Consider the following 24,073-nt stretch of genomic DNA (forward strand, 5'->3'; position numbering starts at 1 on the left):
TTTTCTGACTGACTTATTTCACTTAGCATAATATTCTCAAGGTCCATCCATGTTGTCACAAATAGCAGTATTTCATCTTTTCTTATGGTTGAGTAGTATTCCATTGTGTACTAGTATATGTACCACATCTTTATCCAGTCATCTTTCAAAGGATACTTTGGTTGTCTCCCATGTCTTAGATACCATGAATAATACTACAATGAACATAGGGGTGCATATATCTTTGTGAATACATGATTTTGAGTTTTTCCGCTAGACACCCAGAAGAGGGATTGCTGGAACATATGGAAACGAAATTGTTAAATTTTTGAGGAACTGTCATACTGTTTTCCATAGTGGTTGTACCAGTCTATATTCCCATCAGCAGTGAATGACGGTTCCCTTTTCTCACGAACCTCTCCAACACTTGTTATTACTTGTCTTGTTGATAATAGCCATTCTAACTGGTGTGAGGTGGTATCTCATTGTAGTTTTGATTTGTATTTCCCTAATAGCTAGTGAGGTTGGACATCTTTTCATATATCTGTTGGCTTTTTGTATGTCTTATTGGGGGAGTTCTGTTCAGGTCCTATGCCCATTTTTTAATTGGATTGTTTGTTCATTTAGTGTTGAGTTTTATGAGTTCATTATATATTTTGAATATTAAAACTTTGTCAGAGCTTCTGTTTGCAAATATCTTCTCCCATTCAGTTGCCTCTTTGTTTTGCTGCCTGTATCTTTTACTGTGTAGAAACCTTTTAGTTTGTTATAGTCCCACTCATTTATTTTTACCTCTACTTCCCTTGCCCTTAGGGTCAAATTCATAAAAAATTTTCTACAGCCAAGGTCCATAAGTTTAGTACCTATGTTTTCTTCTGTGAAGTTTATTGCTTCAGATCTTATATTTAGATATGTAATCCATTTTGAATTCTTGTACATGGGAACAAACTGTAATCCAGTTTCATTTTTTTTTGCATGTGGCTTTCTAGTTTTCCTAGACACCATTTATTGAGGAGACCATCTTTACTCCATTGTGTGTTTCTGGCTACATTGTCGAAAATTATTGGTCCATATACATGAGTTTTTATATTTGGGCTCTCAGTTATATTCTATTGATCTGTGAGTCTGTTTTTCTGACAATACGATGCTGTTTTGATTGTTGTAGCTCTGTAGTATAATTTGAAGTCAGGTAATGTGACAATTCTGGCTTCATTCTTTTTTCTCAGGATTGCCAGCCATAGTTGGTTTGGCTCAGTGCATAGAACATCGACCTGTGGACTGAAAGGTTCCGGGTTCGATTCTGGTCAAGGGCACATGCCCGGGTTGTGGGATCCATCCCCAGTAGGAGGCGTGAAGGAGAAAGCCAATCATTCTCTCTCATTGATGTTTCTCTCTCTCTCTCCCTCTCCCTTCCTCTCCGAAATCAAATATATATATATATATATAATCTCCAATTGCCTTGGGTATTCTGGGTCTTTTGTGGTTCCATATAAATCTGATGATTTTTTGGTTCTTTTTCTTTAAAAAATGACATTGGAATCTTGATAGGGATTGCATCAAATCTGTATACTGTGTTGTATAATATAGCCTTTTTAAATATGTTGCTTCTTCAATCCATGAACACAGGATATTTTTCCATTTCATTATGTATTTTTTCGATCTCTTTTAATAATGCTCTGTAATTTTCAGTATATAGGACTTTCACATTTGTTGTTAAGTTTATTCTTATGTGTTTTATGCTTTTGTTTGCAATTGCAAAAGGATTTTTTTTTTCATTTCTTTTTCTGAAGTTTTGTTGTTAGTATACAGAAAGCAGTGGATTTTTGTACATTGATTTTGTATCCTGAAACTTGACTGTGTTTGATTATTGTTTCTAATGGTTTTATGGTGGAGTCTTTGGAGTTTTCTATGTACAGAATCATTTAATCTCCAAAAAGTGAGACTTTTATGTCTTCCTTCCAAATTCCGATCACGTTTATTTCTTTCTCTTGCCTTATTGCTCTGGTTAAGATTTCCAGAACAAAGTTGAATAAGAATGGTGAAAGTGGACATCCTTATCTTGTTTCTGAATTTAGATGAAACGCTTTGTGGGGTTTTTTTTGTTTGTTTGTTTTTTTTGGCATTGAGTATGATATTAGCCGATAGGTTGTCATTTATGGCCTTTATTATGTTGGAGTAATTCCCTCTATTCCTATTTCATTGAATGTTTTAATTATAAGTGAGTGTTGGAGCTTATCAAATGCTTTTTCTGCAGCTATTGATAAGATCATATAATTTTTATTCTTTCTTTTGTTAGTATGGTGTATTACATTGCATATGTAGAACCATCCTTGTGCCTCTAGGAATAAACCCCATTTTATCTGGATGTATTATTTCTTTAATGTATTGTTGTATTCAGTTTGCTAGTATTTTCTCTGGAACTTTTGCATCTGTATTCATTAGAGATATTGAACTGCAGTTTTTGTTTTCTTGTGTTATCCTTTCCAGGGTTTGGTATCAGGGTTATGTTAATTTTATAAAATGTGTTAGGAAGTATTGCTTCTTCAGTATTTTGGAAGAGTGTGAGAAGGATAGGTTTTAAATCTTCTTTGAATGTTTAGTAGCAATCACTGGTAAGCCACCTGGTCCTGGACTCTTATTTTGGGAGTTTTTTTATGTTTCTTTTAATTTCCTCACTGCCGATAAGTCTATTTAGATTTTAAAATTCTTCAGTCTTCATGATTTAGCTTAGAAAGGTTATATATTTCTAGGAATGCTCCTATTTCTTCCAGGTTATTGAATTTGTTCGAATATAGGCTTTCATAGTATTCTAATATGATCCTTTGTATATCTGTGATGCCTGTGGTAACTTGTCCTCTTTCATTTCTAATTTTGTTTATATAGGTCTTTTCTCTTTTTTCCTTAGTGAATCAACATAGGGTTTGTCAATTTTATTAATCTTCTCAAAGATCTAGGTCTTTAGTGTATTATTTTTATAAACTTCTCTAATTAAATTCTTCTCTAATTTTTAGTATTTCATTTCTTCTTTGGAGTTTGTTTATTATTTTTCTAGTACTCTAAGATGCGATGATAGGTTGTTTATTTGGGATTTCTCTTGTTTCTTGAGATAGACCTGTAATGATATGTTTCCCTATTATTACTGCTTTCACTGCATCCCAGAAGTTTTGACGTGCCATATTGTCATTTTCATTTGTCTCTATATGCCTTGGTGTCACCTTTAATTTTTTCTCTGATCCAGTCATCTTTAGTAGTATGTTGTTTAATCTCATGTATTCATGGGTTTCTTTACTTCTTTTGGAAGTTGACTTCTTACTTCAAGGCATTGTGTCCAGAGAATATGCTTGGTATAATTTCAATCTTTCTGAATTTGTTGAGGCTAGTTTTATGACCCAAAATATGGTCTATCCTTGATAATGTTCCATGCGCACTAGAGAAAAATGTATGATCGGATGTTCTGTGATGAATGGCTCTGTAAATGTCAATTATCTCCATTTGGTGTATCTAGACTCTTAATGGAATATTAAGGTCACCAACTATGATTGTGTTTTTGTCTGTTTCTTCCTTCAGTTCTATGACTAGTTGCTTTATATAAGTTGGTGCTCCCTAATAGCGTGCATATATACTAAGAAGTGTTATGCCTTAGAATGTCCATCTTTATCCCGTGGTATCTTGAAATCTATCTTGTCAGTTATAAATATGGCTACACCTGCTTTTCTGTGTATGTTATTTGGTTGGAGAATCATTCTCCACCCTTTCATTTTGAATCTACCTTTGTCTTTGCAGTTTAGGTATGTCTCTTAAAGGCAGCATATGGTTTGTTTTTGTTTTTTGATCCAATCTGTTACTCTATGCCTCTTTATTGGCGAATTCAGTCCATTTACATTTAGGCTAATTCAATTGATGTATGAGGATTTCCTATGGCTATTTTATCCATCATTTCCTGGTAGCTCTGTGCCTCCAGTGGTTCTTTTCCTTTTTGTTTCTGTCTGCTGTTTTTGTTTGGTAGTATTCCATACTTCTCTCCTTTGTTTTCTTTTTTAAGCTATATATCTCAGTTTGGGGGTTTGCTGTGTGTAATTGCCATTAGGTTTATGAAAAATAAAGTTGCAGATGTACAGTAGTTATTATTTTCTTTTGAGTGCATCTGCTCTTCATCTTCCTTTGCCAGGTCACGCCTTTACCTCATCCCCTTTTATGTTTTTGTTGTCACAAATTATCCCTGTTTATGCTGTAAGGATTTTTGTGACCTTACTCTTAGTGTTGTGACTGTATGTTCTTTGTTTCAGGGAGAATAACTCCTTTGAGCATTTCCTGCATTGGAGATTTTCTGGTGATAAATTCCCTCAGGTTTTATATGTCTGGAAAAGTCTTTATTTATCCTTCATATTTAAAAGATAACTTTGCTGGATATATTATTCTTCCCTGGTAATTTCTCTCTTTCAGTCATTTGAATATTTGGTTCCACTCTCTTCTGGCTTGTTGAGTTTTTGTTGAGAAGTCTGATGATATTCTGATGGGCTTTCCTTTGTAGGTCACTTCCTTCTTTTCCCTGAATGCTTGGAGAATTATTTCTTTGTCATTAATATTTGACAGTTTGAATATAATGTGCCTTTTAGAGGGACTCTTTGGTTTAAGGTAACTAGGTGTTCTGCTTGCTTCTTGGATTTGAGGATCTAGTTCTTTCTATAGGTTGAGAAGTTCTCATCCACTATTTGTTTCAATAGGCTCTCTGTTCCCTTCTCTCTCACTGTTTCTTCTGGTATGCCTATTATTCTACTGGTAATATTGCTTTTTCTGAGGGAGTCAGATAGTTCTCATAGAGCTCTTTCATTTTTTATGCTCATTTCTCTCTCTTCTTTCATCTGTATCATTTATAGATCCTATTTTTAATATCCCTAATTCTTTCTTCCGTCTGGTCAGTTCTACTTCCTATGCTCAGTAGCTCATTAATGATCTCCTTAATTGAATGCTTCATCTCTAGGATTTCTGTTTGGTTCTTTTTTAGCCTCAATCTCTCTGTTACTCATTTTATTCATTAATTTGTTTTCTGAGTGCATTAAATTGCCTGTCTGTATTTTCTCGCATCTCGTTGAATATTTTTAGAACTGCAATCTTGAATTCTCTGTAAGTTATATCACATATTTCCATGTGTTCCAGTTTGCTTTCTGAAGATTTTTCATTTTGTTTCTAAACTGCTTCTCTATCTCGGTTATTCATGGAATTTGATGGGCTCCTTCTCTCTCTCTCTCTCTCTCTCTCTCTCTCTCTCTCTCTCTCTATATATATATATATATATATATATATATATATATATATATGCACTTCTGTAGCAGGTGTTTTTGAAGAGGTCTTCCTAAAATTTTCCAGTAGATGGCGATGAATCTCAAGGTTTTTAGCTCTGTGAAATTCCCAAAGCTGGCCTCAGTGGCTGCTGTCAGTTTAGCCCTGATTCTGAGTCATGGAGTTTGTTTTGTCCTCTGGATAAAGGCAACCTCAGACCTCCGTGGGTTCCCTCCCCAACCGGAGATTTGAAGATAATATGCTCTGCAACCCAACACCAAGGACTACTGGAGATGAGTTTAAATGGCAGTAGGGCTCTGTGGCTCTGTTTCTTTGTTTGGAACACTGACCACCCAACAGCCAACAACCAGGGCAGAAACCCTGCACTGTGTCTTTGCCCAGGCCTCTCAGCAGCTGCAGTTCGCACTGCTCACTCCTAAAGGATTGTCCACCCAAAATATCTGCACCTTGCAGCTGAAGAAAGTGCCCACTAGAGCTGGCTTCCTTTCCTTTAGAGGCTGAGCCAGCTGCCACCTCTAGGCTGCAGGGCTACATCTATGGTGGTTTGAGTTCTCCTCCCTTCTCACCTGTTTGTTCCCATTTGCCCAACTTTAGATAATTCAATGCATGGATTTCTCAGGTGTGGCTTTTTATTGAGCAGGGAGTTCTTTGTTGAGTTATACATGATCAACTTGTAATTTCAGGGGAGAGACAAAAGGGATCTTTCACGTTGCCATTCTTCTGACGTCACTTCCTCTGCTATCTACAGTTTAAAACAGAGGTATGTCTATAGCTCTTTACTTGATGAAAATGCTGTTTATTTCAAGTAGGAGCTGTTCTTAAATGTCTTAATTGATGTATCTCCTTCCTGGAATGTTGAGGAGAAGCTCTTATATATCTGCCTCCATGAGAACAAGGAAATATGTTTATTTTGGTCACTTCACTATTTCCAGTTCCTAGTGTGGCTCCTAGTATATGGTATGTACCCAATAAATGTGTTGAATAAATGAACAATTAAATAAATTAATGAATAAATTTTAACTGAAATATCCATTAATGCCCCAATCCATCCCACATAACCAATGACAAACATCTGAAATTAGATCATTGGGGCAGGAAAATAGAAGATTCAAACTGGTAGCCTTGACCACATTAGCATTAGTATTTTATCAACCAAAGTAATTAATCACATAGATTTACCCCAAAGTATGCATTCATATTTTCATTATTGATGTTTTATTAAAGTTAGGGGATTCTTTTGTTTAGAAATGCGATAAAGGGACTCAATACTCCTGTAAGTGTTCTCAGTGAATAATGAGGTTGTTCTAGTGTTCTTCTTAGTTCAACAAAGAAAATAATATGTAGCTCTTATTTCAAAAATGTTTCTAAAAATGCTAACATTATTGAATATTCTGTCTTAATGTCTAAACCTCATTCATAGAGTATCAGGAGAAAGTGCTAAAAGCATATTCCCTCTCCTCATTTCTTTTGCTAACTGTTAAGAGTTCAGATAAAGGGGTTACAGAGCCTTTACACATATCTTTTACATTCCCAGGACAACCAGGATAGTCTGAGTCATTTTATGAACACAATATAGTGCCACCTGATCTTCCCCTATTCAACTGTGATTATGTGTAAGCACAAAAGGATAGACCTTAAAGGCCTATCATAACATGATTCAGACAGGCTAAGAAACCATAACAGAACATGAGAGTGATACAAAATGATTAAAGACTTGGCAAAAAACAGAATGAATGAAAAATAAACCAGTTTAAATATTACATATACTTGAAAAGATGACTTGGAAAAAGATCATGATAAAGACATGCTTTTCACAGTTAAAACACTGGAGATAATACATTAAACATTTCTAACTTTGGATGTATACCAAAATAAACTCTGAACAAGTGTACCTTCCTTTCTACAGAGCAAACTTACTTCATGCTCACCCTGACAGGCAATGCACAACTGCAAAATAAGCAGGGCATATTATAGAAATATTAACTAAAAAAGAAATATTTTCCTAACACATCAGTACATTTTTTTTCAAAAATTTTCTTGAAACCTGTGTTGGAAGTTGGGTTAACAACCTATCTAGGAGCTTCAAGGACTCTTTAAATTTGAAGTCTGGTATATTATCCTGATCCACTAGTGAGTGGATCAGGGTATAGTAGAGTGACTAAGTGACTTAGTAGAGTGACTAAGAGGATGAGCCCACTAGCTAAACTGCAAGTCAAAAACTGCTGTGTGACTTTTGTTAAGTCAGTTGATTACTCTGAATCTCTAGTCACTTCTATAAAATGGAGATAATTCCTGTCTCATATAGTAGTATTAAAGATTGAGCTACTCCAACTAAAACACTTAAAACAGAGCCTGGAATATAGTAAGCACTCAATAAATAGCTGTTATTATTATTATTAATCAATTGTAAAATGTTGTACAAATATTAAATGGTATTATATAGGCATAGCTGGAATATCCAATTGCTTCACCATTGTTGGTACATTTCTAAGAAATATTGAGGGTAAGCTTTGCCAATGGATAAATTGCTTTGGTATACAATGGCAATAGTGATATCTACAGATGTGAAAAAAGGGGAAGAAAGAATTTAGCAAAAAGATAAGGAGAAGAAATAGTAGAATGAATATTGTAAGAGAAGGCTGATGTCTTGAATTTTACTTCTAGGTGCTAACTTTTGAGATAGCCAAATTCCTTTCTTCAAGAATAAAATCGAAACAAAACCATCTTACTCTATTTTTTGGTGGGATCCTCTGCACCAGTGCTGCATCCTAGAGAAATGCCTATGATCAAGACTGGGTTTATACCCATGCCTATTTCAGGAAAGAGACTCTGAAGGCACACAGCTTTAAATACAAAACCAGATTGTGTTAGCTGAGTAAATTTGGACAAGTTTCTATATCACTCTAGTTCTAATTTTTTTTCTCTATTAAATGATAATAATCATGCCTACCACATAGAATTATATTGAGATATAAACGAGAAAATGTAGTGACCAAGTTTAGCACAATGAATGGCACATAGCAAGTATTTAATAATTTCTAACAAGGCTGATTATGGCATAAAGAGTCCAACAAAATTATGAATATTCTATATTTATGCAAGGAACTTCATGCTTATTTTATTTTTTATTTTATTATTTATTTTTAAATATACTTTTTATTGTTGATAATATTACAGGATGATTCCCTTCCCTCCCCCATCTTCCTGGCCTTTACACCCCCCCATGTCTTCATTACCTTATTGTCAATGTCCATGGGCTATGTCTATCTAATATAATAAAAGAGAAGCATGCAAATTGACCACACCACCGCTACACCCCAAGCGATGCCTACCAGCCAATCAGAGCGACTATATGTAAATTAACCTAACCAAGATGGTGGCTGGTAGCCACAGAACCTGAGCAGGCAGGAGGCTTGGTTGCCCTGGCGATGGAGAAAGCCAAGCTTCCCACCTGCCCTGGCCGGCTGTGGCCTTGGCTTAAGGCAACAAAGTTTTAATTATAGAATAAAAATAAATCCCAGATACCTGCTTCCAGCCAGGCTCCACTGGGAGCTTGGGTGGCTGGGGGCCATGGCCAGCCTGCAAACAGCCATCAGCCCCTCACCCAGGCTGGCCAGGCACCCTAGTAGGGACCTCCCACCTGAAGGGGGTGTGGCCAGCCTGAAAACAGCCCTCAGCCCATCACCCAGGCTGGCCACACCCCCATGGGGTGAGGGTCCCCACTGGGGGGCTTGAACAGCCTGAAAACAGCCATCAGCCCCTCACCCAGGATGGCCAGGCACCCCAGCAGGGGCCCCCATCCAGAAGGAGCTGTGGACAGCCTGAAAACAGCCATCAGCCTCTCATCCAGGCTGGCTACACCCTCATGGGGTGAGGGTCCCTGCTGGGGGGCTTGGCCAGCCTGCAAACAGCCATCAGCCCCTCACCCAGACTGGCCAGGCACCCCAGCGGGGACCCCCATGGTGAAGGGGGTGTGGCCAGCCTGAAAACAGCCATTAGCCCCTCACCCAGGCTGGCCAGGCACCCCAATGGGGATCCCCACCCTGAAGGGGCTGTGGCCAGCCTGAAAACAGCCATCAGCTCCTCACCCAGGCTGACACACCCTCATGGGGTGAGGGTCCCCACTGGGGGGCTTGGCCAACCTGAAAACAGCCATCAGCCACTCACCCAAGCTGGCCAGGCACCCCAGCAGGACCCCCCACCCTGAAAGGGGTGTGACCAGCCTAAAAACAGCCCTCAGCACCTCACCCAGGCTGGCCAGGCACTCCAGCAGGGACACCCACCCTGAAGGGAGTGTGGCCAGTCTCAAAACAGCCCTCAGCCCCTCACTCAACTAGCCAGGCACCCCAGCAGGATCCTCACCCTGATCTGGGACACCCTTCAGGTCAAACCTGCCAGCCCCCACCCATGCACCAGGACTCTATCCTATATAATAAAAGGGTAATCTGCAAATTGACCCTAACATCAGAATGACTGGGAATGACTGGTCACTATGACACACACTGACCACCAGGGGGAAGATGCTCAATGCAGGAGCTGCCCCCTGGTGGTCAGTGTGCTTCCACAGGGGGAGCTCTGCTCAGCCACAAGCCAGACTGGCAGCTGCCAGTACAGCGGTGGTGGTGGGAGCCTCTCCCGCCCCCTCAGGAGTGCTAAGGATATCCGACTGCAGCTTAGGCCTGCTCCCCACTGGCAAGTGGACATCCCCCAAGGGCTCCTGGGCTGCCAGAGAAATGTATGACTGCCAGCTTAAGCCCAGTCCCCCAGGGAGCAGGCCTAAGCCAGTAGGTTGTCATCCCTCGAGGGGTCGCAGACTGAGAGAGGGCACAGGCCAGGCTGAGGGACACACCCCCCCCCGGAGTGCAGAAATTTTTGTGCACTGGACCTCTAGTAAGTATATAAGTTCTTTGGTTTATCTCTTCTTATTACCCCAAACCCCACATTGAGGTATGTCCATCTGTTCCATGTCTCTCTGCTTTGGGTCTTATTTTGTTGGTGAATTCATTTTGTTCATTAGATTCCAAGAACAAGTGAGGTCATTTTATATGTGTCTCTCTCAGATTGGCTTATTTCACTTAACATAATATTCATGTTCCTTTTACCTGTGAGAATCTTATCTTCCTTAAAAAATAAAAAAGGGGGAAGACAATTCTCATAGAGGCTTAAAGTTCTAGTTCAGGACATGTTCTTGGTATCTATTATTGAGTTCTCCAGGTGTCAAATGGAAAGGCTTCCAAATGTAAAACCACTGGCAACTGTAGGAGTTAGGATTTAGGCTTCCCTGAGAACTAAGGGTCTGTCAGATCCTATAGAAATAACCTATTACACATTTTATGTATATTTTGTTTCAACAATGTGCACAACACCTGTGTAGAAAACCTCCTTGGTCATCATATTAAAAACTCTACCACATTTCAACCACTGTGGTCAGAGCTTGTAGAGGTTGCTCAGTCCTATTATAGGACTGCAGGGCCTCTGGCTAGCAAACTATCATAGCTTAAATATTGTAAGGTTATTTCTCTACTTCTTCCCCTAAATTCAACCTCTGCTCTTGTCTGCCCTACTTTATCACCGGGGAAGCTGAATACTATTTATTCTAACTCCTGGTTTTGTCCTCTGATTTCTGTTTGAGTTCACATTGAGGAGAGGGGGAAGTACTAGCAAGAAACTGGAAGGCAGGCGTTAAGAGCGGTTAGAGTATTTATCCTTCCCAACATCCCTATCTCTGCCACAGTCCATATGTGCCACTAAGGCCACAGCTCTGGACAGGCCCACACCACTCTTGCCAGGTTCCAGTGACACAGCTCCTTACCCATGTCACACCTCGATAAATACTTCATGTAACTCTCTTCTGTTCAATTTTATTTCTAGCTAAACATGTTATTTCTTGTGTTCAAGAAATAACCTATACTGGGCCCATTTTTCTCCTCTGCATGAACTGCAGTGGCTCTCACAATGCAGATCATGATAACAGTTGTTATTTTTTGTAAGTATTATTACTAGTAATTATGGACTTTGTCCCTAACAGTAAATCATATTTCTACATCATTCAAATATTTTCTTAAATCTTAACTCTTCCCATTTGCTCTCATTAATTGGAGTGAAGGGAGATTTTACTTATTGCTTAGCAGTTGCAGAAGGTGGGATTGTTTCTGACACCTGCTGATGGAAGTGCATGAAAACCAGAGGTATATAAAATTTATAGCTCTGTATTATTTAATTATGGAGCTGGTGAATTCTCAGTAAAATATCTAATACCAAAAATATAAATAAAATCTCTCCCTTTTCCTATCCATAAACCAGTTATTGACTTAAGGTAAAAAATGCATTTAACACCATGCTGAGTTACCTTATACCATACAACATCAGGCTCCTGATCAGATTTTTTAAAGTCATCCATGTCTGGGCAGGAGATCTCTTTTCTTTTAGTGACTTCAGATTTTTCTAAGTAGCGGATCCTGCTATTGTAGCACAGGCCTGATTCATTCTCTGCAACAGTCAAGGACATTGACACTTTCATGCAATATGTTGAGTTTCTGTAGGAACAGAGAAATAACAAAATGACTTTATTGGGTGTTTACAACTTCATTTGTACACTACATATTTCAAGAATATTGACTTTTCCATTTAGCACATTACTGAGAAGTCAGAAACAACATAAAAAACAGAGAACAATTTTCTACTTTAACTGACAGAAAGCTATTGAACAAAGTGCTAATATGGACATTTCTGACTGTGAGGTAGCTATACAGAACAGCTGTACTCATCTTCTGAACCACCAGATGATCAGACTTCTTTCCAAGGGGTAAATATTTTTATTAAATTTATTGGAGTGACATTGGTTAATAAGAAATAAATAAATTTATGTTGAATATCTAATAGTAAAAGCTTGTGAGGAAGTCTATGACTAGAAGTATAGTCATTTCTGCTCTGCCTCTATGGCCAGTTAATTACCAGATATTCCAAAGGTTGTTTAATTTTGCCATTGATATCTAAGCCAACATGTACTTTTATAGGATACACACCAAAAAAAATAGATCAACATACAGAAGATACCTATTAACTTACATAGCTTTTGACAGTGTTTACTGAGATATTTCAGGGGTCCAATTCTGGCATCCTACAAAGGACAAATCCTAGTAGAAAATGGTTAGCCTAGATTAATTTTATCCATTGTAAAGGAGCTTCCACATTGAATTTTATCATAAGGTCACTTTGTATACACCATTACCTTTCCCTACCTTAGTGTACATGGACTCCAGAAAATATCAACCACAAAAAAGAAAACTGGAAAGTGTGAAGGAGAAATCAGAAACAACCTGGTAAGACTTAGAAGGTCAAATGGTTTATTTCTTGGTGAGACACATCAGAACCATTTCTGTTCTAAACATCAAGGGGTACCTGCTGTTGAACATACAAAGTGCCAAGGGTATTTTAAAACCAAGTATTTTTAAAGTCAAGTGATAAAAATCCTGACAGATGGGATTAGCATGAGAATCAATAATTTAATGTTGGTCTCAAAGCATTGTTAGTATTCATACTACTTAGTACACATTGAAATTTCACAAAATGCTAGGTATCATACAAATGTGGATGAAAGGGGCCACATGCTAACCTGATAAGCTCAGGAAAGGCCTGTATGGCAGTCTTGCAAACTCAGAGACCTAAAGTAACCACAAAGGATGGTCTGAAATTAAGCTTTAAATAAAAGTAGTTATGGTGGGTAGTTATGTTCTAGGCCAGTATTTTCACTGACAAGGTCAAACTTTACCTTAACTGAGCCTATTTGTATTTTTGTATCTATAATCACATATCCTTGAAATATCTGGGTAACTTGTAACTTCCCTTTTTCTGGAACCCTTGGGGACACAACCTAATGTGCCTGGGCGCAAGGACAGATACCACAAATTCCTTCATTGTTATCATGTTAATTGTTCCTACACCCATCTAAGTATGTGTCTATAATTTTACCTTTTATCCAATTCTGGAGGTTTTCCCGCTTTGCTTTCTCCCACCTCTCTAGTCTATCACCAATGGATTTCAAGTAACCCACCTAGGTCCCACCTTTGATTGCAATGTATAAAAATAGAGGAAAACCCGCCATTCTCAGGAACACTATCCCAATCTGTTGAGATATTGCTTTCCGGCAATTATCAACAGTTTGGCTCAAAAAAACTCACAAAAATTCTTTACAGGCTAGATTTGAATGTTTTCTACGTTAACACAAAGTATAGGAGGGCACATTGCTGCTGCCCATTAGGTTTATAAGTTAAGTTAATCAAAATAACTACGACTTGGATTTCCAGTAAATATAATTACTGGCAAGTACTTCTGACTATGCCTATGCCCGGGTCATCTGAGAAGGATGCTATCAAATCACCCCCATTCTGATGTTCAGATGCAAACCAATCATTCAATGTAGATTGTGAGCTATTACTTTTCTGTCTTCCTTAGTATAGGTTCCTAGAACCTAAAGACATAAGATATGCCTAGTTGGAATCAAATGTAAGAACATTTCATTCTCTTGTTAGATATTGGACAGTCTTTAAAAAACCCATAAAGCTAAAGGAGCCAGATTTTTTTAAAGTCTCAGGCAAGAAGATAAAGTTTGGTTCAATAGTCTCAACAATGGAAGTAGATAGAATGTCCAATGCCCTGAAAGAAATTATCCCAAATGTATTTGGCCCTGAGGAGAAAACAAAGAAGACTAAATACGTGATCAATAAAACGTAGTGATTTCTTAACAAAACACCAAATTCAAACCAAGATCCACTGGGTTCACCTTGCTCTGTGAACTTGGGTAAGTTACTTAATATCTCTTAGTCTCAGTTTCCTCAACTGAAAAATGAGAATAAGAAGTCCTTTATGGTGTTTCCATTGGAGGTTGGAAAATGAAGTTCTTTTAATTATACAACCATGAGCAAAAATGTTTATCATTTTCAGTTGGAATGATTACAATACCTGATATTTCCAGGCTGTTGTAACTATTAAAATAAAGTATATAAAACACATAATACACCTCATATTAGGACGCTTTTCCCTCCACCCCCTGGTGGACACATGGTGTTATATACAGATTTTGCAACTTAGAAATCCACACATGAAACCTATATGTTAATGTTGACCAATGTCACCCTAATAAAATTTAATTAAAAAAAAAAAACCTCCACATAATACAGCATTTGCTACATAATAGATATTTAATATATTGTACTTAGAATTGTTATTACTGCTAGGATTACTTATGCATATTTTAACAAATAATCATTATAATATATATGTAATATAGTAATTATGAACAATAACATATATAATAACAATACACTGGCAGCAATGGGTTAAGATATGCCACGGAGTTAGGAGAACTACTTGATAGAAAAGCATTTAGAAGAGGTCAGTTGGGTGACAGGCCTAGTACCAGAGAGCCACGAAGTTCTGAAGAGATCAAAAAGATATACTGACCACCCAGCTGGCATGGCTCAGTGGTTGGGCATCAACCTATGAACCAGGAAGCCATGGTTCAATTCCCAGTCAGGGCACATGCCCAGGTTGTGGGCTTGATCTCCAGTGGGGGGCATGCAGGAGGCAGCCAATCAATGATTCTGTCTTACCATTGGTGTTTCTATCTCTTTCTCCCTCTCTCTTCATCTCTAAAATCAATAAAAATATATTTTAAATATTTATTTATTTATTTATTTATTTATTTATTTATTTATTTATTTATATTAGAGGCCCAGCACGCTAAATTGCATGAGACCCAGACCCAGCGCACTGGCAGGACCCAGATTCCCTCCTGCCACACCAGCAGGACCCAAACTGACTCCCACTGCATAGACTTCTGCCGCGCTGCAAGACCCATCAATGCATCTCCTGGTGATCGGTCTTTGGTCATTCCAGTGTTATGGCGTTATGGCCACTGGCCTTTTATAATATATATATATATATATATATATATATATATATATATATATATATATATATATATACCAACCTAGGTGAAAAAGAAATGAATCAAGGGAAAGTTGGTAAAGCAGGAAAATATTTCCAGGTACCATGAGTACTACCTACTAGACAAAATTCAGAACCTTCAAGGTTAAATTGTTACTAAAAGGTCCACTAAGCCTTCTGTGAGTTTCTTAAACAAATAACATCTATAATAATGACTAAACATCTAGGCAAGTTTTCCCGGGACCAAAGACAAGATATTTCTATGTGTCTCCTCACCTACCCCTCTAAAGTTTAAACTATATAGGCCATGCCATCAGAATCTTCAATATCATGGGAAGGAGCTGAGGGTAAGGAACCCACACTGGGGATGGCTGATGGGTTGAAGGAGTAAAAAGGATGGTTTCAGTCTTCTCTTATGTTTACCCACAAACAACCTTAGGCTAGAGCTCTGCATGAATTTGCTCTTACTCTGATCTTTTGCATGTAAAAGACTGCTGACAAATTGCTTGTTGACCAATAAACAAGTACTAGTATGTAGTCTCTGATGATGACCAAGATCTCTGGACAAAGTCAGAGACAAGGCCTGCTGTCTCTGTCCCTGACCTGGGGGAGGTGTGATCAAGACTGTCTGACAGTCTGAGACTCAGGTAGATTTTTATTAGTTGTGTAATTCAACCCTGGCATAGTTCTCACTAGTAATCTTTCATTATTTAGATTTTATTTTGAAAAATGCCCCCAGGCCAGTTCTATTTAAAATGTTTTCTGCAACAAAGACCTAAAAATGTTACATTTCTTTCATTAGGTACAATTAGAGCTATGCCACTCTGAAAAGGCAACTGAAGAGTGTGAATGAATGGTGACTATAGTTTTTTTCTGAGCTCCCTTCTTATCCTGAGGATGAGTTGTACATTTAGACTCAATATGAGCAAAGGGACTTTGTGGTGATATTGCATTGATACCTTAGATATTTTCAAGATACCTTAGTAATATTTCAAATACTTCCATATCTCTTATTTTACTTAATTCTGTGAGCAATCCAGGAAAATGTGTAGGGTAAGTATTATCTACATTTTGCAGAGTACAAGATAGACAAAGGAAGGATAAATAACGTAGTTTAGCTCATATAGATGGTTAGGGTATGAGAGCCAAAGATTTGGCTGTTAGCCCCTGGCTAGTCTCAGATCTTGATGGGTTAACAGCCAAATTAACTCATAGTTATCCAAAACAACTTAGAGAAGCTCATAGAAATAAATACAGTTTGTAAAGATAACATTTAAAGAATAATGTTAATATGTACAGCACAGAAGGATTTTTAGTATGCTCTTATTGGTTTTAGAGAGAGGAAGGAAGAGGGATAGAAAGAAACATCAATGTGAGAGAGAAACAGATTGACTGCCTCCTGCATGCACCTGCAGCAAACCCAGACCTGGGATCGAGCCCCCAACCTGAACATATGCCCTGACTGGGAATCGAACCGGTGATTTTCAGTGCACTGGATGCTGCTCATCCAACTGAGCCACACCAGCCAGGGCCAGCACAGACGAATTTGCTAATTTATAAATAAACTTCACTTTATTTTCCAAAAATTTAATGTTAGCTACTTGAAGTCATACATTATACTTTTTTTCCAGTAGTATTTATATATATGAAGAACATTACCTGACTTCAAGACTTACTGTAAAACTACAGTATTTAAAACAATGTGGTATTAATGAGACACTTGACAATAGATGCATAGAACAGAATATTGATCCTGAAAATAGAACCACACAAATATAATCAACTGCTCTTTGACAAAGAAAAAAACACAGGACTATAGAGCAAATGTTTTTTCAACAAATTATGCTGAAACAGTTGACCACATGCAGAAAATGATTCTAGACACAAATCTTACACCCATCACAAAAGGTATCTCAGAATGGATCACAGACCTATACGTAAAATGTAAAACTATAAAACTCCTAGAAGGCAATATAGGAGAAAACTTAAATGATCTTGGATATGGCAATTATTTTTTAAATTAAAACACTAAAGGCACAATCCATGAAAGAAATAATTGATAAGCTGGACTTCATTAAAAACTTCTGCTCTATAAAAGACAATGTCAAGAGAACTAGAAGACAAGCCACAGACTGGGAAAAAATATTTGCAGAACACATCTGACAAAGGTTATCCAAAATATATGAAAAAATATATTAAAATTTAATAAGAAAGTAAACAATCCAATTTCAAAATGGGCCAAAAACTTGATGTATACCTCATCAAAGAAAATATACAGATGGAAAATAAGCATGTGAAAAGTTGTATATTATATGTCACCAGGGAAATGCAAATTAAAACAGCAATGAGATATTATTGCATACTTATTAGAATGCCCAAAATCCAGAACACTGACAACACCAAATGCTGGTGAGGATGTGGAGACACAGGAGCTCTTATTCATTACTGGTGGGAATTAAAAATGTTACAGCCACTTTGGAAGATAGTTTGGCAGTTTCTTATAAAAATAACACTCTTACTATATGATCTAGTATTCATGTTGTTTGGTATCTATCCAAGGAATGGAAAAATCATGTCCACACAAAAACCTGCTCATAGATGTTTAGAGCAGATATATTCACTATTGCCAAATCTTGGAAGCAACCAAGATGTAATTCAGTAGGTGAATAAAGAAACTGTAGTACATCCAGAGAATGGAATAGTATTAAATGCAAAAAATAAATGAGTTACAATGCCATGAAAATATGTGGAGAACCTTAAATACATCTAATAGGCAAAAAAAGCCAATCTGAAAAAGCTATATATGATGTTCTGAAAAAGGCAAACCTATGGAGACAGCAAAGGATTAGCGGTTACCAATGGCTGGGGTGAGGGCAGGGATGAGTAGGTAGAGCACAGAGGATTTTTAGAGCAGTGAAAGTATTCTGTATCATAGTATAATGATGGATACATGTCACTATACATTTGTCCAAATGAAAAGAATGTACAATTAAAAAAAAGAAAGTCTTAACAAAATGGACAAGGATCAAAGCTCTGACAAATTTTCTAATATCTAAACTAATAAAAGAGAAACATGCAAAATGGTGTCACTCCACTATGCCCACCAGCCAATAAGAGTGACTATGCAAATTAACCCTACAAAGATGGCAGTTAATTTGCATACACAGGAGCTGAGTGAAGACAGAACACAACTGAAGATAGCGGCGGCCACGGAGCTGGGGCGAGCAGGAGGCTTGGGTTGCTCTCGGCGATGGAGGAAGCCAAGCTCCCCACCAGCCCTGGACTCTGGACTCCACTCAAGGAGTGGCTCGAGGCCTGGGCCACCGGGGGCCACCCAGGCTTCCAGCCCACTCTGGGCTCCACTCAAGGAGGGGCTAGGGGCCTGGGCTCCGCTCAAGGACTGGCTGGCTTCCAGCCAGCCCTGACCTCTGCTTGAGGAGCTGGGGGAAAAAAAAGGAGGGGCTGGGAGCAGCCAGAAAGGAGAAGCCAACCCTTGCTGCTGTGGCTGGACCTAATGCCTGGGTCCCGGGTGCCGGAGGAAAACGGGTGCCAGCAGCCAGGGGAAGGAAGGCCTATTGTGTGAATCTTCATGCATGGGCCTCTAGTAATTTTATAAAGAGCCACAACCTTTTAGATGCACTCAAATGACATTTATTGAGCATCTGCTATGTGGCATACTGTATACTGTAAAAAATATGTAAACTTAATTCAATCATTAAAATATCTGTGCTACAGCTTAACTGGTTTGGCTCAGTGGATAGAGCATCAGCCTGCGCACTGAAGGGTCCCAGGTTCAATTCCGGTCAAGGGCATGTACCTTGGTTGCGGGCATGTCCCCTGTGGGGAGTGTGCAGGAGGCAGCTGATCGATGTTTCTCTCTCATTGATGTTTCTGACTCTCTATCCCTCTTCCTTCCTCTCTGTAAAAAATCAATAAAATATATTTTAAAAATATCTGTGATACAATAATAAATTAGGAGAACACAGGATCTTTTGAAAAACTCACTTTTGAACTTTTTAGTCTTTAAGTAATCATATTTAGAGTTATGAAGAGTTCAGGTTTTTCTTTCATTTTCTTTGTTTTATCAAAGAATGCCATCTTCCATGAATAATATCTCTAATCTATAAGAATGCCAATACTAAAGATTTTTAGTTTATGTACTTTTTCCCATTAGACAGAAATCCAGGTAGTAAACAAATAAAAGTTTATTGGAGGCATGAGCAAAGAACAATTTATTAACTGCTTTTCTCTCCTGTTGACATGAATATGTAACCTTTGGCATAACATTGATAATCTCCAATCCAGGATTATTCCAACATAATTTCTTTCTGGTTCATGATGCAGTTAGATAAAAGGTCAATCCAGTGACTTCAACTGAACTGGACATGAGTAGCTCACTGCTTTAGAATGTGGCTTTTGGAGTCAGAGAAGCTTGGGTTCAGATCCCGGCTCTATTAAGTGCTAACTATAAATCTTTGGACAGGTCACTGAGGTATGTGGGTTTTTTTCACCTATAATGTAAGCATAATATAAAGAGTTATCCTTGTTGGGTTGTTGTATTACATGTGTTAAGAACCTTGAGGGTCTGAGATTTTACCATACTGCAAGCTAACTCATTAGCCTGCAAGTTTCATGAGTGTTGTTAGAAGACAAGAAACTCCTGGGTCACAGAGTGGACAGTTAATTATTCACAGCAATGGAAGTAGCCAGAGTATCAGCATTTGTGATGCCTTCCCAAATCAAACTCCTACAAGACAACATTAAAGGGCCAGATGACACCTGCATAAGCAGTGAATTGCATTACAGGAGAAGAATCCTAAACTTAGGAAGCACAAATCTTTTAATAAGTCATAATCATGCCAGTCCTTTGCTCAAAAGGGAGATACTACCTATATTTTCTAGTGTTGTAAGCAATATTGCCCTTTTCTCTAGTGGGAAACACTATTTCTAGACTCTAAGATTGTTCTCTGTACATACCTCCTTGAAAAGATAATTTTGGACAAGGAATAGTCAGTTCCTCTGCTCATAAAACATGCAGAAATCTAAAAAACTCATGGAGAATCTCCCAGCAATGAGTTGGTTCATTTAAAGCACTTAGCACAGTACCCAGAATATAGTAAGTACTCAATAAAAATTAACCCCCTTAACATCATGGCCACTAATCCACTAACTCCCAAGCAAACTGTAAAGTAAATCAAGATGTTATGCTTTATTGTTGTTTAAAAAAGTGTAGCCAATGGATGAGGTTATAGTAGAAATATATATATATATATATATATTCTAAAAACTACTCATTCAAAATAAAATTTTATCACCAAAATAAAATTTACCCTGAATTCAAAACAAACTATAATTTATTTGAGGGGCTCAGCATTTAAGTCACAAGAAAAAAGTTTATAAATATTATCATCCATTCATAGATTACTGGGGATTATGGATATTCCAGGAGTAAATTCAAGTCATCAATCTCAAGGAAAGAAATTATAACCTGTCATTTAAGGGTATAGTACCTAGTTCCAAATCTGTCTGCAAGTGACTAAGATGTGGGCAAAAATAAGGGGACAATCAAGGTAAAGTCAAAAGATTACCTTCCACTACCATCATGCACACTATAGTATGAGTGATCCCTACTTTATTGTTTGGTTGAAAGCAATTTTAAGAGAATCAATTTTCTATACATCATACCACAACCAAATAATTTTTCTGTGGAGAGACCAGATATTTCAATGAAAAATACAAACAAAAACCTCCTCCAGAAAGAACTCCCCACTCCTGAATTTCACTCACTCTAATAACTATTTCATACTTCCTCACTGCTTCTTATTTTGATTACATTGGTATTTTTTAACTGCCAATATGTTGTTTCATAATTATTCCCTGTAGCATTTAGAAGTTTTGCTTTATTGCAGGAGTTACATTGCAAGTTCTTCGAAATCACTGAGGTTTCTTTACATATAATTATCTTCCTCCCCACACAGTAGTAGCCAGAGTATTCTCCCTGTCTTCATTTGAAAAGTGTATTAGCCAATTGTCCCCATAACAAGTTGTCACATACTATGCTTCCATGATCTATTCTTGGACCCCCCTGCCAATCCACCATAGCTGTTACTCTCAGAGATCTTGAAAGACTTGTCAACATTCAAAATTTCTGTATGCTGCTCTAACTTCACTCTATAACCCACTATCATCTGGTTGCTGTTCCATCATTCTATTGAATTTCTAACACTAGACTGACTAAGAATATCATATTATCCACATCTAATAACCCTTATCCTATCTGACCTCTACCAGTATTCATGACTTGGAACTTGGAACCCCTTCAACTTTCTGAATATCTTCTTACTTCTAAACCCTCTCCTCATGATGTTTACTTCTCTAACATCTTATTATAACTGTATTACTAGCTGTTCTTCCTCAACCTATCCTCAAAATGTTGGCCATCTTCCCCCAGGCCTCAGGATTCCTTCCTTTGTTTTGTGTATTTGGGTTTTTCTTCTCCCCCCACCCACCTTCATCTACAGCAATTTTGTACAAGCACTAGGTTACAACAACAAACTAAGTGCTGAAAACATCCAAGTCTATTATAATTTTCTTAGGTTCTGTACTCTTGCCTATCTTCCAGCTCAGAATCATCTAACTTTTTTCTATATGACTGTCATAAAGGCAAATATAGGTCCGTTCTTCTTCCTATAACATCTATCATGATTAGAGACAACACTAATCACACCACCTAGTTTCTCTAGGAAGATTCCTCAAAATCATGGTCTATTCTACCTCCCCATACTTATTCTTCATATGAAATTGGTTAATAAGTCTTCATAATTCTATTTTAAAATTATCCACTTGTCTGATATCTCACCTAGGTGCTGCCACATTTAAAGTATTAATCATGGTTTGTTTGTTTGTTGACTGGCTAACACCAGGTAGACAGCAGGCTTATGGGCAAGCACAGGCTCATGTCTGGTACCCAGGTAAGGACAGCAGAAATTAAAGAAACACCTTTACAAAATCAGTTTGGTTTGTTTTCTTCTAAAAAGCAATAGAAATATTAACTTAATCATCAACATTTATTTTTATATGTGTTTATATATATATATATATATTAATTTTTTTATTGCTTAAAATATTACAGAGTGGTACATATGTCTCCTTTTTTCCCCCTTGGCCTCCCCCGGCCTCCCCTACCCCCCAGTGTCTTGTGTCCATTGGTTATGCTTATATGCATGCATACAAGTCCTTTGGTTGATCTCTTACCCACCCCCCCCAACCCTCCCCGGCCTTCCTGCTGTAGTTTGACAGTCTGTTCGATGCTGCTCTGCCTCAGTATCTATTTTTGTTCATCAGTTTATAATGGTCTTTATTATCCATAAATTAGTGAGATCATGTGGTATTTTTTCTTCATTGACTGGCTTATTTCACTTAGCATAATGCTCCCCAGTTCCATCCATGCTGTTGCAAATGGTAAGAATTCCTCTTTTTTTTACAGCAGCATAGTATTCCATTGTGTAGATGTACCACTATGTTCATAGCAGCACAATTTACCATAGCTAAGATTGGGAAACAGCCTAAGTGCCCATCAACAGATGAATGGATTAGAAAATCATCAACATTTACAAATTAACCATGAGACAAGATGCCCTTTGAAACAAGCTCTCTATTCTTTTTCTCTAATCTTTGTTATGTTATGACTTAATTGCTATTTTTTTATTTCACCCATCTCCCATCTCCATCCCCTTTGCCAACCATAAGTGTATTCTATATATCTATGGGTCTGTTTTGATTTTGATTGATTTACTAATCTGTTTTATTTTTTAGATTCTACATATAAGTGAAATCATACATCATTTGTCTTTTGCAGTCTGACTTATTTTACTTAGCATAATACCCTCTAGGTCCATCCACTTTCTCATAAATGCAAGAATTTCATTGTATTTTATTGCTGAATAATAATCCATATATATAGCCTGCAAATATATGATCTGCCCGCCAGTCGCCTCCCACAGAGGGAGGCCAGACTGTGGCTTAGGCCCCTGCCCCATGGATTGCTACAGTCTCTAAAATGTTTCAGATGGCTTGCCACAATTATATTATAATTTTAGCCCCTAAAAATATTTTGAATATGCAAATCTTGTAATAGGCTAAAACCTAGATATGAGTAAAATACTTATATTACAGAAAGTCACTGAAGTTTGTACAAGAGATGCAATAAACCACACACGCACACACACACGCACACACACACATCCTATCTAATTAAAAGGTAATATGCAAATTAACTGTCACTCCATCACAAAGATGGAGGTGCCCATAGACACAAGATAGTGGTGTCCAGTCCTCTCAGCCCCGCCAGAGTCCCCCAATCCCGGGGAGGCAGCTGCTGAGAGTGGGCCCCATTAGTGATCTAGTGGAATGCTTGCTTTGTCATGCACCTGGCTCGGGTCAGCCCCCCGGAGCCGGAGTGGACACGCACAGGGACAGGGACGGGGGGCTGGCCTGCAGCCTCTGTGGCCAAGCGCAGACCTGGAGAGGAGACAGCAGGCCCGCCTCCCGTGGAAGCAGCACAGATCCGTCCTCCCTCCCATGGAAGCAGTGCAGCTCCCTCCCGGCTCCCGCAGAATGAACGCAGGTCCTTCCCGCCTTCCATGGAAGCAGCATGGCTCCCAGTGGCATGCTGTGGTTCCCACTGGCTCCCGCGGAAGTGACGGGCGGCCTACTGAGCACGTTATCACGTGATGGGTTACTAGTGTAGCAGCCTAGCAGTGATTAATTGAATCAATTCTTGTTTTATGATTATCAGATATAACTCATTAATTCTTACAAAGCAGGTAACTCTGCTGACTAAGCT

General features: G+C 38.1%; 1 protein-coding gene across 1 annotated transcript in view; it reads right to left on the reverse strand.

Annotated features, from left to right (window-relative positions):
- Positions 1 to 24,073, reverse strand: part of IL1RAPL2 (interleukin 1 receptor accessory protein like 2) — a 693,469-nt gene that overhangs the window by 653,413 nt on the left and 15,983 nt on the right. The window contains exon 4 of the mRNA XM_036304134.1: positions 11,630 to 11,816. Within this exon, the coding sequence (XP_036160027.1) occupies positions 11,630 to 11,816 (187 nt within the window). The remainder of the gene's footprint in view (positions 1 to 11,629; positions 11,817 to 24,073) is intronic.

The sequence above is a fragment of the Myotis myotis genome, unplaced genomic scaffold, assembly GCF_014108235.1.
Source record: "Myotis myotis isolate mMyoMyo1 unplaced genomic scaffold, mMyoMyo1.p scaffold_m19_p_4, whole genome shotgun sequence".
In the NCBI taxonomy this organism is placed as follows: Eukaryota; Metazoa; Chordata; class Mammalia; order Chiroptera; family Vespertilionidae; genus Myotis; species Myotis myotis.